The sequence below is a fragment of the Heterodontus francisci genome, chromosome 23 (genome assembly GCF_036365525.1).
Source record: "Heterodontus francisci isolate sHetFra1 chromosome 23, sHetFra1.hap1, whole genome shotgun sequence".
NCBI lineage: Eukaryota > Metazoa > Chordata > Chondrichthyes > Heterodontiformes > Heterodontidae > Heterodontus > Heterodontus francisci.
This window is the reverse complement of record NC_090393.1, coordinates 1,138,548-1,153,577: the sequence shown is the minus strand read 5'-3', so window position 1 is coordinate 1,153,577 and position 15,030 is coordinate 1,138,548. Positions and strand designations below refer to the sequence as shown.

The following is a 15,030-nucleotide window of genomic DNA, read 5'->3' as shown; positions in this document are numbered from 1 at the left end:
ACTTGGCTGCGTTAAATTTACTCTTTCCCTAGCTACCCTTTTAATAAACTTAACGAATCTTTTAGGATTCTCCTTTATCTTATCTGCCAGGGAAATCTCATGGCCCCTTTTTGCCCTCCTAATTTCCTCCTTAAGTATAGTCCGACATCCCCTATACTCCTCGAGGGACTCACTCGATCCTAGCTGCCTAAACCTGACATATGCCTCCTTCTTTGTCCTGACCAGACCCTCAATATCCCTCGTCAACCAAGGTTCCCTAAACTTGCCAGCCTTGCCCTTCCATCTAACAGGAACATGCCAGCCCTGAACTCTTCCTGACTCACTTTTAAAAGCCTCCCACTTTCCAGACGTCCCTTTTACCTGTAAACAGCCTCTCCCATTCAACTTTTCTTGTCTGATGCCATCGAAATTAGCCTTCCCCCAATTTAGGACTTCAACCTGAGGACCAGTGGAACTCGTTGCCTATGAGGGTGGTGGAAGTGGAGATAACGAATGATTTCAAAGGGAAATTGGATGGGCACTTGAGGTAAATAAACTTGCAGGGCAATGAGGATAGAGTGGGGAATGGGACTGACTGGATTGCTCTACAGAGAGCCAGCATGTACTCGATGGGCTGAATGGCCTCCTTCTGTCACATTATGACTCTTCGGTCTGTAGGAACCTCTTGCGCAAGCGGCAAAGGCGGTGGGCTTCTCCCAGACTCTGATGGTTTGTGGTTAGAACATAAGAAATAGGAGCAAGATTAGGCTGTGTGATCCTCGAGCCTACTCCTCCATTCAATAAGACCCTGGTTGATCTTCTACCTCAATTTCACCTTCCTGCACTATCACCATCCTTTAATTCCTTTTGTACCCAAAAATCTACCAATCTCTGTCTTGAATATATTCATCAACTGACCATCCACAGCTCTCTGGAGTAGACCATTCCAAAGATTCACAACCCTCTGTGTGGAGAAATTTCTCCTCATTACCATGTTAAATAATCAACCCCTTATCCTGAAACTATCCTGAGTTTTATTCCTCCAGGTCTAAACACAATGTGCAGCAATGTCAGGAAATCCCACATCAGTGCACAACTGTATCTGGGAATAATCCACAACATATTTGTGAGTTTCACTGTCTTCCTAGTGCAGGGGTTTGCTCCAGTAACTAATACAGTGAGATAGCAGAAATCTGCTCTAATATTCTTAAAATAAAATTGGTAACACAGGTTTGCACAATTTAAACAAGCTAGAATAATTTTTAATTTTGTAGCAATGTGTTAGCTGTATTAATTATGAGCATTTTACAGTTGAAATATTTCATTTGGGTGATGTAAAAGAGACAATCACTAAAACCAACTTGTTTATTCTTTCCACAATAATTGTTTCTAAAACGTCACCCAGGAATGAGGGACTTTTCATACCTTAACAAAAATTACAGAAAAACCTCATTATGTGAAAAAACAGTTCAGATTCCAAGCTCAATCTAATAATGTGCAGTCAGCAGTTCAAGAACAGTAAAGCAGGAGAGATAACCTTCCGGAACTTTCTTCATTGCCTTCAGAGCCCTTTGAAGGTCCTGAAAAAAAAGTAATAGGTGAGTTACCTGTGACAATGGACACTGGGTGCGATAGATCAATTCCTAATTTTACCAGGCCCTCGACGCTGAGGGTCATGGTGGTGAGGCCTCACCACCGCCCACGACACCGTGAAGGCCCTGCCAGATATTAGTGGCGGTGTTGGTGTAGCCCCCGCCACTTGGCGGTGGGGCCTTCATCTAAATATTTAAATGAACATTAATAAGATGCAAATTAACTTACCTGCTGGCAGCGGCCGTTCCACGCCAATTTTATGGCCGCCGATTGCAACTCGTAAACCTTCGGATCTCCGTATGGAATTCTGAGGCGAGAACCTGGTGGGGTGTGGGGGGAGGACTAAAATTATCAGGGTGGGGGGGAGTGGGGAAAATATTTATTAGCTGTGGGGATGGTGGGAGGGGGTTTAAGGGCAAAAGTGGCGAAGTTGGGGGCGATGTCAGTAAAGTTAATTCAGAGTTGGTGGCCCTGAAATAGACATTGGGGGGTGGGTTTAAAGGGCCTCAAAGTTCCAATAAAATTTTTTAAATGAGGTTTTAACAGATTTCCCCTTTAAATATTAACATTTCATCGAAGGGCATCAAAGCCTTTTAAAAATGGTGCCTGTGCGGTGGCGCCGGACACCGTTACCGGGGATGCGGCAGCCGCCCCCTTAAGTCATCATGTTGGAACGCCATTGCTTTCACAGTGCTCTGCCGCGGAGTACTGATAAAATCCAGCCCTCGGGATCAGTTCCGAACGACATGAAAATCCACAGTGCCAGCTGAACATTTGGAATATTGCTATGACCTACAGCCAGAAAGGTTTATTGTAGACACGGTGCAAGGTGCTTCTATCAGGAATTGATCTATTTACTAATTTATATTAATAACTTATATTAATAACTTAGTAGAGCTGAGAGGGAAGGCGACTGGAAATTCCTCTTCACTCCCAAAATTCCAAGACCAAAACAGAGGATGCACTTTACTCATATCCCACCCCCACTCCCAATCCCAATCCCACCCCCACTCCATGCACAACCCCCACACCCCCCATGCACCACCCCAACCCCAACTCCCACCCCCACCCCCAGTCCTAACCCACCAACACCCCTCCAAACCAGGACGGGGAGATGAGTGATAAATTCTGAAACCTACCTAGAAACGGTTTTCAGTGATCATCAGCTTCCCATTAGAACCTTCCAGCACTTTGTTTTTTGCTGAATCAGCTGATACATTACCAATACTTTCAGTGCCTGAGTTTTTGTTTCTGTTCTATAAAAGAAGCAGTGATGAGTATCATAAAAAGCAACACCTAATCCAAACTGTAGATTCATTTTCACCAATCATAATCAGGATCCTGTGCACTGTCTGCAATCTATAACTGACATCTAATGCAATGAATGTTTAATTATTGCAAACCAGTTGAAGGAACAGCAGTTTGTAATATGCCCCATTATGTTTTTTACAGCCTTCATAGGGAACCTTTGCCATAATAAACATGCAACATTTAAGTTAAACCGAACTCTGGAGGGGGTAAATATGCAGGAAACAAGATCTGGAGGCTTTGATTTGATGCAGACAGGCAGTCTGAAGCAGCATTGCTGCAGACAATGAAAGATAGCTTAACAGAGTGAGAGTGATAGACATACTAGAGAAGGGAATAGTTCCGTATTAGATGGGAGTGGACTGAGAAGGACTACGCGGAATTAAAGACAGGATTACAATGCATGTGTGTAAACGCACAAAGTGTGGTGAATAAGGTTGGTGAGTTACAGGGACAAATAGCAGTGTGGGAATATGATCCAGTGGCAATAACTGAAACTGTTTGGGATAATGAAATGCAATACTGTGCTAATGTGCCTCCTGGCTTGCTGTAGTCATGTGACCTCTACCATGATGCATTCACTGCAGCCGTCCATCAGCAGGCAGTTCAATAAAGACACAGTACCAGCAAGACTGTTGTCCTATGAGCTCGTAACGTGGTGGCAGAGTGGAGCTGAGATTGAGTGTTGAAGAGCTGGATAGAAGCACAGCTACTAAAAGAGGAACACAGATATGCTCAGAGCTACAAAAAGCCACAGGAAGCCATAGAAAAGGACCAAAGACACGCTGAAAGCACTGGGTATGACACAATGGCTGCAAATCTTTCCCTTCCAGCGCTGGTCAAAATGAAAGGTGATATCAAGCAGAACTGGCAGTTTTTCCACTCGCAATGGCAAAATTACAAGACTGTGACAGATTTAATTAACAAACCAGAACAGCTTTTTTTTAATTCATTCATGGGAAGTGGGTGTCACTGGCTATGCCAGCATTTATTGCCCATCCCTAATTGCCCTTCAGAAGGTGGTGGTGAGCTGCCTTCTTGAACTGCTGCAGTCCATGTGAGGTAGGTACATCCACAGTGATGTTAGGAAGGGAGTTCCAGGAGTTTGACCCAGCGACAGTGAAGGAACGGCGATATAGTTCCAAGTCAGGATGGTGTGTGACTTGGAGGGGAAGTTGCAGGTGGTGGTGTTCCCATGCATCTGCTGCTTTGTCCTTCAAGGTGTTAGAGGTTGCGGGTTTGGAAGGTGCTGTCTAAGGAGCCTTGGTGAGTTGCTGCAGTGCATCTTGTAGATGGTACACACTGCTGCCACTGTGCGTCGGTGGTGGAGGGAGTGAATGTTTGAGGATGGGGTGCCAATCAAGCAGCCTGCTTTGTTCTGGATGGTGTCGAGCTTCTTGAGTGTTGTTGGAGCTGCACCCATCCAGGCAAGTGGAGTGTATTCCATCACACTCCTGACTTGTGCCTTGTAGATGGTGGACAGGCTTTGGGGAGTCAGGAGGTAAGTTACTCGCTGCAGGATTCCTAGCCTCTGACCTGCTCTTGTAGCCACGGTGTTTATATGGCTACTCCAGTTCAGTTTCTGGTCAATGGTATGTTGATAGTGGGGGATTCAGTGATGGTAATGCCATTGAATGTCAAGGGGAGATGGTTAGATTCTCTCTTGTTGGAGATGGTCATTGCCTGGCACTTGTGTGGTGCAAATGTTACTTGCCACTTATTAGCCCAAGCCTGGATATTGTCCAGGTCTTGCTGCATTTCTACACGGACTGCTTCAGTATCTGAGGAGTCACGAATGGTGCTGAACATTGTGCAATCATCAGCGAACATCCCCACTTCTGACCTTATGATTGAATGAAGGTCATTGATGAAGCAGCTGAAGATGGTTGGGCCTAGGACACTACCCTGAGGAACTCCTGCAGTGATGTCCTGGAGCTCAGATGATTGACCTCCAACAACCACAGCCATCTTCCTTTGCGCTAGGTATGACTCTAACCAGCAGAGAGTTTTCCCCATTTCCCATTGATCTCAGTTTTGCTAGGGCTCCTTGATGCCATACTCGGTCAAATGCTGCCTTGATGTCAAGGGCAGTCACTCTCACCTCACCTCTGGAGTTCAGCTCTTTTGTCCATGTTTGAACCAAGGCTGTAATGAGGTCAGGAGCTGTGTGGCCCTGTCGGAACCCAAACTGAGCATCACTGAGCAGGTTATTGCTGAGCAAGTGCTGCTTGATGGCACTGTTGATGACACCTTCCATCACTTTGCTGTTGATTGAGAGTAGACTGATGGGGCAGTAATTGGCTGGGTTGGATTTATCCTGCTTTTTGTGTACAGGATATACCTGGGCAATTTTCCACATTGCTGGGTAGATGCCAGTGTTGTAGCTATACTAGAACAGCTTGGCTAGGGGTGTGGCAAGTTCTGGAGCACAGGTCTTCAGTACTATTGCCAGAATATTGTCAGGGCCCGTAGCCTTTGCAGTATCCAGTGCCTTCAGTCATTTCTTGATATCACGCGGAGTGAATCGAATTGGCTGAAGTCTGGCATCTGTAATGCTGGGGACTTCAGGAGGAGGCCGAGATGGATCATCAACTCGGCACTTCTGGCTGAAGATTGTTGCAAATGCTTCAGCCTTATCTTTCACACTGATGTGCTGGGCTCCCCCATCATTGAGGATGGGGATATTTGTGGAACCACCTCCTCCAGGTATTTGTTTAATTGTCCACCACCATTCACAGCTGGATGTGGCAGGACTGCAGAGCTTAGAACTGATCCGTTTGTTATGGGATGGCTTAGCTCTGTTTATTGCATGCTGCTTATGCAGTTTGGCACGCAAGTAGTCCTGGGTTGTAGCGACGAGCAGCTACACTTTTTTTTAACACTGTTGGGGAGAGACTATTACAAAATGTATTCCACCCTAAATCTATTTGAAGAAAATTTTGAAAGCTTTGAAGGCACGCTTTGAACCCCAAGTGAACGTAACTTATGAATGGTACGTGTTCAATATTCGGACCCAAGGTGAAAAAGAGTCCATTAATCAATATGAGACTGCATTCAGCTTGCAGAATCCTGTGAATTTGTGCAACTAAAAGATGATCTAATAAAAGATAGGATTGTATTAGGCATAAAAGATCCCGCGGTGAGAGCACGTCTACTGAGAGAGGAGAAACTTACTCTCAGGAAAGCAATTAACATGTCAGAGGTGCTGAGGTTGTAAATCAGCAGCTTGAGCATATTCATGGTCGAACATACCAGGCCTTGCATTGTGCTGATAGATATTCCAGGCTGAAAGGGCTGAAAGATTACAGACAAAGGGCAGGATGCAAATACTGCGGAGGACGTCATGCACAGGAAAAGAAGGCATATCCAGCTTGGGGAGAGCAGTGTTCTCACTGCAAGAAGCTGAATCATTCTGCACACAAGTGCTTGGCCAGAAGGAAGCACAACGAGCAGGTACAGATGGCTATTGGAGAGATATCAGCTGAAGGTTCTGACGAATCACTATAAACCATACAACGGGTTGGTTCAGTCAGGTCGATAGGTGATAAATGGTTTGCGACTGTTGGAATGATGATGGCAGAAAGAGAATATCAAGTCAACATAAAGTCTCAGACAGACACCGGTGCATCATGCAACATCATGACCTTCACAGACCTGTGCAAAGTGACTCAACATGGTGACCCAAAAATGAAGCCCTCAAAGTAAGGTTGAGGCTATGTGATGGCACCATGCTAGTGCCAAGAGGACAAGTTACTCTGAGAGCCCATTGCAATGACAAGAACGAACATCTGGAGTTCCAGATCATAGACAGCAAGCAAAAGCCACTTATCTCAGTTGGAGCAAGTCTGAAGCTTGGACTGGTAAACATCAACATGCAAAAAGAGATTTTCAACATGTCGCAGCATACTAAACCATTGACCGTGAAACAGATTCTAGAGGAGTACAATGATGTGTTTACAGTGTTATGACTGGGCGGGGGGGGGAGGTGCACTATTTATTCTAGTTATCTTCTCCACGGGTCACAACATATAGTTAAATGTTTTCCCACTTACCGATATGGTCAATCATCGACTCTATTTTTATCCCAAAATAAAACACACCAACCAGGTTTCTTTAATAAACAACAAAATTATCAGTTTATTACCTTAGCCCCTCACACTCTCACACACACATATGCTGATTAACCAGAAAATAAAGGGAATTTTGTTTTTAGAGCTCTATTACAAACAAAAAAAAACACTTGGGCTGAATACTCGTCCATTCTTGAAGAAACAGCAGATGAGATATGTTGTGTTCCAAAACTGACATACAGTCTGGCCTCCAGGTAGACATAGACGGGTCGCTGGGATCTTTTAGAACAGTTCTTTTCAGGTGGCGTTGAGAATTAATTTAACAGGCTTTTCTTCAAAGACAGGAGACAAGATGAGTTGACACAGTGGACTTCTCAGGGTCTTTTAGTGAGATGCTGGAAAGCTGAGCTGGGTTGTGGCTTCTCTCCTTCCTTGGGAATTCTCTTCTCTCCTTGGAAGTTCTCTCCCTTTTTATACAGCTCAATCCTAACTCAAAATAATTCAAAAGCAAAACCAACAACAGGAGGTCAACCTTTTGACCTCCAACAATCTTGGCCTGTTACTTCTTTGTAAACGACTCCTCCAGGTGTCCAAAGTTCTCTGTTTATTAAGCTGGAAGTCAGATGGTTTCCCGGAAAGGCTTGTTTTCCTCACAAGATGTCTCCGAGCCCCTTTTTAAAAAAAACATTTCCAGGGGCTGTTTTTCAAAGTCAACTGGCCTTTACACGACCCCCTTTGAAGACTCCAAAGTTTAACATTTCTTCAATCTTTCAAAAATGAATCGTCAAAAAATATATTTAACAAACCACAGAGGCACTTTTGTAATAACAGGTTTAGGATGTCTTCCTGGAGAATATCATCTCGAAGTAGATGAGAGGGTAAGACCAATTCAGCATCGGCCAAGCAAAGTTCCAGCTGCCCTCATGGCTAGCCTGAAAGACGAGAGAGAAGAGCTGGAAAAGGAGGGAGTAATCAAGAACGTGACAACTCCTACAGAATGGATTAGCAGCATGGTAGCAGTGAAACAACCTGGAAAGTTCAGAGAATGCATTGACCCAAATGATCTAAATAAAGCTCTGAAGAGATCTCGCCACCCCATGCCAACCATCAAAGGAATTTGCCACAACTTGCAAAGGCAAAAATCTTCACTACCCTAAACGCGAAGGATGGTTACTGGCAAGTGAAGCTGAATAAAAGCAGCAGCTTTCTAACTACATTCTAGATGCCGTTCGGGAGATATAGATGGTTGCCTCATGGTAGAGGTCATATGACTATGGCAAGCAAGGAGGCACATTAGTACAGTATTGCATTTCTATCCCAAACATCCCCCTTTTCATACAAAAAAACAAAAAAGGCTGTGTTTGCTGACAATGCAACCACTAGGTGGTGCAGTATGAGCATATGCGCAAATGTAGCCTCTTCCACAGAAACGTCTGTGTCTGCGACATGTCAGGCAGCTGCCAGTAATAAAAATGGTGCAGCTCAATTTATCACAAAAAAAAAATTCAACCCAAAAATCCCCTCAATGGATTCCATCGTCACCTCCATCCCACTCCCAACAGTCCCCCGCTCCCTCCTGCCATCGCGTATCTCTTCGCCAATCCCTCCTGTGCCCGTCTTCTCGCCGCTCACTCTCCACTGCCTTCCCTTAGCCACTCGCTCCGGCCTAGCTGTTTTCCCCTCCCCTCCCCCACCCCACTCTCCGACCACTCACCCCCTGCTTCCACCAACCCCCCCCCCCACTCCAGCTGTGCCGCTTCCCTCCTCTCGGCCACTCCCTCCACTTGCGGCCACTTTCAATTATTGTCTGCGCGCCGCCCGAAGAAGCAAGGCGGGCTGCGAGGGGTGATGGGGCAACAGTGGAGCAAGTGGCCAAGAGGAGGGACTCGGCGTGGCCTAGAGCTAGCAGCTGGAGGTGGGGAGGGAAGAGGGGAGTGAGCAGCCGGAGAGTGGGGATGGGGGGAAGCGAGGAGCAAGGAATGATCGGCCCAGGGGAGTTGGGGGGAGCAGTGGCGAAGTCTGGAGGATATTCTGAAGAGGGAGGGTAAACAGTCAGAATTCATGGTACACATTGGTACCAACAACATAGGGAGAAAGAGGGATGAGGTCCTGCAACAAGAATTTAGGGAGCTAGGTAGCAGATTTAAAAGTAGGACCTCTAAGGTTGTAATCTCTGGATTACTTCTGGTGCCACGTGCTGGTGAGTTTAGGAATAGGAGGATAGAGCTGATGAATGCATGGCTGAAGAGATGGTGCAGGAGGGAGGGCTTTAGTTTCCTGGATCACTGGGTCTGTTTCTGGAGAAGGTGGGACCTGTACAAGTTGGACGGGTTGCACCTGAACCGGAATGGGACCAACATCCTTGCTGGGAGGTTTGCTAGTGCTGTTGTGGGGAGGGGGTTTAAACTGATTTGGCAGGGGGATGGGATACAGAGTGGAGGTACAGTAGGGGGTGAGGTACAGTCAAATATAGAAGAGAAACTGAGTCAGTCTGGAAGGCAGAGCAAATATACAGCAGTTAAGGCACAAGTGAAAAACGCAAGGCAGGATTGCATATACTTTAATGCAAGGAGTCTTAACAATAAGGCAGATGAATTGAGGGTGTTGATTAGCACATGGGATTATGATATTATTGCTATCACAGAGACATGGCTGACGGAGGGGCAGGACTGGCAACTCAATATTCCAGGATATAGAATCTTCAGGCGAGAAAGAGGAGGGGATAAAAGGGGAGGTGGCATTGCACTGTTGATCAAGGAGTCAATTACTGCAGTAAGGAGTCAGGATTGCATCTATTTTAACGTAAGGAGTCTTACTAGTAAGGCAGATGAATTGAGGGCATTAATTAGCACATGGGATTATGATATTATTGCTAACACAGAGACATGGTTGAGGGAGGGGCAGGACTGCTCAATATTCCAGGGTATAGCATCTTCAGGTGTAAAAGAGGAGGTGGTATTGTACTGTTCAAGGAGTCAATTACTGCAGTAAAGAGGGATCATATCTTAGACGGTTCCTCAAATGAGGCCATATGGGTAGAACCTAAAAACAAAAGGGGGGCAATCACTTGTCTGGGAGTGTACTACAGGCATTCAAATAGTCAGGGAGAGATAGAGGAGCAGATATGGAGGCAAATCTCAGAGAGGTGTAAAAATAATAGGGTAATAATAGTAGGGGATTTCAACTTCCCTAATATCAACTGGGATAGTCTTAGTGTAAAAGGCTTAAAGGGGGCTTAATTCTTAAAGTGCATACAGGAGAGCTTTTTGAGCCAGTATGTAGTAAGTCCTCCAAGAGAAAGGGCAGTACTGGACCTAATCCTAGGGAATGAAGCCAGAAAAGTGGTAGAAGTGTCAGTGGGGGACCATTTCGGGGATAGTGACCATAACTCTGTAAGATTTAAGGTAGTTATAGAAAAGGACAAAGACGGACCGGAAATAAAGGTACTGAATTGGGGGAAGGCCGATTTCAACATGATAAAACAGGATCTGGCCAAAGTGGACTGGGAGCAGCTACTTGTAGGAAAGTCTACATCACATCAGTGGGAGTCATTCAAAGAGGAAATAGTGAGAGTTCAGAGCCAACATGTACCCGTTAAGGTGAAGGGTAGGACTAACAGGCCCAGGGAACCCTGGATGTCAAGGGATAGTGGATTGGATAAAAAAAATGAGGCTTCTGGCAGATTCAGAGCGCTGAAAACAGCGGAGGCACTGGAGGAGTATAGAAAGTGTAAGAGGGAAGTAATTAGCAGAGCGAAGGGGGGACACAAAAAAACATTGGCGGGCAAGAGAAAGGAAAATCCCAAGGCATTTTAAAAGTATATTTTGCGATATACTTGAACATATTAACATTGAAAGGGAGGAAATATTAGCTGTTTTAGCTGACTTAAAAGTGGATAAATCCTCAGGCCCAGATGAGATGTATCCCAGGCTGTTATGTGAGGCAAGGGAGGAGATAGCAGGGGCTTTGACACAAATTTTCAAATCCTCTCTAGCCACAGGAGAGGTACCAGAGGATTGGAGGACAGCGAATGTGGTACCATTATTCAAGAAGGGTAGCAGGATGAACCAGGTAATTACAGGCCAGTGAGTCTAACATCAGTGGTTGGGAAATTATTGGAAAAAATTCTGAGGGACAGGATTAATCTCCACTTGGAGATGCAGGGATTAATCAGGGAGAGTAAGCATGGCTTTGTCGGGGGAGATCGTGTCTAACAAACTTGATTGAATTTTTCGAGGCGTTGACGAGAGGTGTAAATGAGGGTAAAGCAGTTGATGTAGTCTACATGGACTTCAGTAAGGCTTTTGATAAGGTCCCACATGGGAGATTGGTTAACAAGGTAAGAGCCCATGGGATCCAGGGCAATTTGGCAAATTGGATCCAAAATTGGCTTAGTGGCAGGAGGCAGAGGGTGATGGTCGAGAGTTGTTTTGCGATTGGAAGCCTGTGACCAGTGGTGCACCACAGGGATCGGTGCTGGGACCCTTGCTGTTTGTAGTGTACATTAAAGATTTGGACGTGAATATAGGAGGTATGATCAGTAAGTTCGCAGATGACACGAGAATTGGGGGTGTCGTAAATAGTGAGGAGGAAAGCCTTGGATTACAGGACGATATAGATGGGCTGGAAAGATGGGCGGAGCTGTGGCAAATGGAATTTAATCCTGAGAAGTGTGATGCATTTTGGGAGGACTAACTAGGCAAGGGAATATACAATGGATGGTAGGATCCTAGGAAGTACAGAGGGTCAGAGGGACCTTGGTGTACTTGTCCATAGATCACTGAAGGCAGCAGCACAGGTAGATAAGGTGGTTAGGAAGGCATATGGGATACTTATCTTTATGTCGTCATTGTCGACAGGAATAGTGCCGGAAGACTGGAGGATAGCAAATGTTGTCCCCTTGTTCAAGAAGGGGAGTAGAGACAGCCCTGGTAATTATAGACCTGTGAGCCTTACTTCGGTTGTGGGTAAAATGTTGGAAAAGGTTATAAGAGACAGGATTTATAATCATCTTGAAAAGAATAAGTTCATTAGCGATAGTCAGCACGGTTTTGTGAAGGGTAGGTCGTGCCTCACAAACCTTATTGAGTTTTTCGAGAAGGTGACCAAACAGGTGGATGAGGGTAAAGCCGTGGATGTGGTGTATATGGATTTCAGTAAGGCGTTTGATAAGGTTCCCCACGGTAGGCTATTGCAGAAAATACGGAAGTATGGGGTTGAAGGTGATTTAGAGCTTTGGATCAGAAATTGGCTAGCTGAAAGAAGACAGAGGGTGGTGGTTGATGGCAAATGTTCATCCTGGAGTTTAGTTACTAGTGGTGTAAAAAAAAAGGAAAGAAGGTACCAGCCCTTCGCTTTGCAAGCTGGAACGTCAGAACTATGTGTCCTGGCCTGTCGGAAGACCTTACACAAATCAACGATTCTCGGAAGACCGCCATCATTAACAACGAGCTCAGTAGACTCAATGTGGACATTGCAGCACTTCAGGAGACTCGCCTCCCCGCGAGTGGCTCTCTAGCAGAGCAAGACTACACCTTCTTCTGGCAGGGCAGGGATCCTGAAGAACCAAGACAGCATGGAGTGGGCTTCGCCATCAGAAACTCCTTGCTCAGCATGATAGAGCCTCCCTCAAATGGCTCGGAACGCATACTGTCCATCCGACTGCTCACCACCTCTGGTCCAGTACACCTACTCAGCATCTATGCTCCAACACTCTGTTCCGCACCTGAAGCTAAAGACCAGTTCTATGAACAACTCCATAACATCATTAGCAGCATCCCCAACACCGAACACCTATTCCTGCTGGGGGACTTTAATGCCAGGGTTGGGGCCGACCATGACTCATGGCCCTCCTGCCTTGGGCGCTATGGCGTTGGAAGGATGAATGAGAACGGGCAGAGACTGCTTGAGTTGTGTACCTATCATAACCTCTGCATCACCAACTCGTTCTTTCACACTAAACCCTGTCACCAGGTTTCATGGAGGCACCCAAGATCACGTCGTTGGCACCAGCTAGACCTCATTGTCACAAGGCGAGCCGCCTTAAACAGTGTTCAAATCACACGCAGCTTCCACAGTGCGGACTGCGACACCGACCACTCCCTGGTGTGCAGCAAGGTTAGACTCAGACCAAAGAAGTTGCATCATTCCAAGCAGAAGGGCCACCCGCGCATCAACACGAGCAGAATTTCTCACCCACAGCTGTTACAAAAATTTCTAAATTCACTTGTAACAGCCCTTCAAAACACTCCCACAGGGGATGCTGAGACCAAGTGGGCCCACATCAGAGACGCCATCTATGAGTCAGCTTTGACCACCTACGGCAAAAGTGCGAAGAGAAATGCAGACTGGTTTCAATCTCATAATGAAGAGCTGGAACCTGTCATAGCCGCTAAGCGCATTGCACTTTTGAACTACAAGAAAGCCCCCAGCGATTTAACATCCGCAGCACTTAAAGCAGCCAGAAGTACTGCACAAAGAACGGCTAGGCGTTGCGCAAACGACTACTGGCAACACCTATGCAGTCATATTCAGCTGGCCTCAGACACCGGAAACATCAGAGGAATGTATGATGGCATGAAGAGAGCTCTTGGGCCAACCATCAAGAAGATCACCCCCCTCAAATCTAAATCGGGGGACATAATCACTGACCAACGCAAACAGATGGACCGCTGGGTTGAGCACTACCTAGAACTGTACTCCAGGGAGAATGCTGTCACTGAGACTGCCCTCAATGCAGCCCAGCCTCTACCAGTCATGGATGAGCTGGACATACAGCCAACCAAATCGGAACTCAGTGATGCCATTGATTCCCTAGCCAGCGGAAAAGCCCCTGGGAAGGACAGCATTACCCCTGAAATAATCAAGAGTGCCAAGCCTGCTATACTCTCAGCACTACATGAACTGCTATGCCTGTGCTGGGACGAGGGAGCAGTACCCCAGGACATGCGCGATGCCAACATCATCACCCTCTATAAAAACAAAGGTGACCGCGGTGACTGCAACAACTACCGTGGAATCTCCCTGCTCAGCATAGTGGGGAAAGTCTTTGCTCGAGTCGCTCTGAACAGGCTCCAGAAGCTGGCCGAGCGCGTCTACCCTGAGGCACAGTGTGGCTTTCGTGCAGAGAGATCGACTATTGACATGCTGTTCTCCCTTCGTCAGATACAGGAGAAATGCCGTGAACAACAGATGCCCCTCTACATTGCTTTCATTGATCTCACCAAAGCCTTTGACCATTTCAGCAGACGTGGTCTCTTCAGACTACTAGAAAAGATCGGATGTCCACCAAAGCTACTAAGTATCATCACCTCATTCCATGACAATATGAAAGGCACAATTCAACATGGTGGCTCCTCATCAGAGCCCTTTCCTATCCTGAGTGGTGTGAAACAGGGCTGTGTTCTCGCACCCACACTTTTTGGGATTTTCTTCTCCCTGCTGCTTTCACATGCGTTCAAATCCTCTGAAGAAGGAATTTTCCTCCACACAAGATCAGGGGGCAGGTTGTTCAACCTTGCCCGTCTAAGAGCGAAGTCCAAAGTACGGAAAGTCCTCATCAGAGAACTCCTCTTTGCTGACGATGCTGCTTTAACATCTCACACTGAAGAATGCCTGCAGAGTCTCATCGACAGGTTTGCGTCTGCCTGCAATGAATTTGGCCTAACCATCAGCCTCAAGAAAACGAACATCATGGGGCAGGATGTCAGAAATGCTCCATCCATCAATATTGGCGACCACGCTCTGGAAGTGGTTCAAGAGTTCACCTACCTAGGCTCAACTATCACCAGTAACCTGTCTCTAGATGCAGAAATCAACAAGCGCATGGGTAAGGCTTCCACTGCTATGTCCAGACTGGCCAAGAGAGTGTGGGAAAATGGCGCACTGACACGGAACACAAAAGTCCGAGTGTATCAGGCCTGTGTCCTCAGTACCTTGCTCTACGGCAGCGAGGCCTGGACAACGTATGCCAGCCAAGAGCGACGTCTCAATTCATTCCATCTTCGCTGCCTTCGGAGAATACTTGGCATCAGGTGGCAGGACTATATCTCCAACACAGAAGTCCTTGAAGCGGCCAACA

General features: G+C 46.4%; 1 protein-coding gene across 1 annotated transcript in view; it reads right to left on the bottom strand.

Annotated features, from left to right (window-relative positions):
- Positions 1-1,360: 1,360 nt before the first annotated feature.
- LOC137383041 (scavenger receptor class B member 1-like) overlaps positions 1,361-15,030 on the bottom strand; it is a 305,179-nt gene continuing 291,509 nt past the window's right edge. Inside the window, 2 exon segments of the mRNA XM_068055640.1 lie at positions 1,361-1,559; positions 2,712-2,828. Of these exon segments, the coding sequence (XP_067911741.1) occupies positions 2,712-2,828 (117 nt within the window). The 3' untranslated portion in view covers positions 1,361-1,559.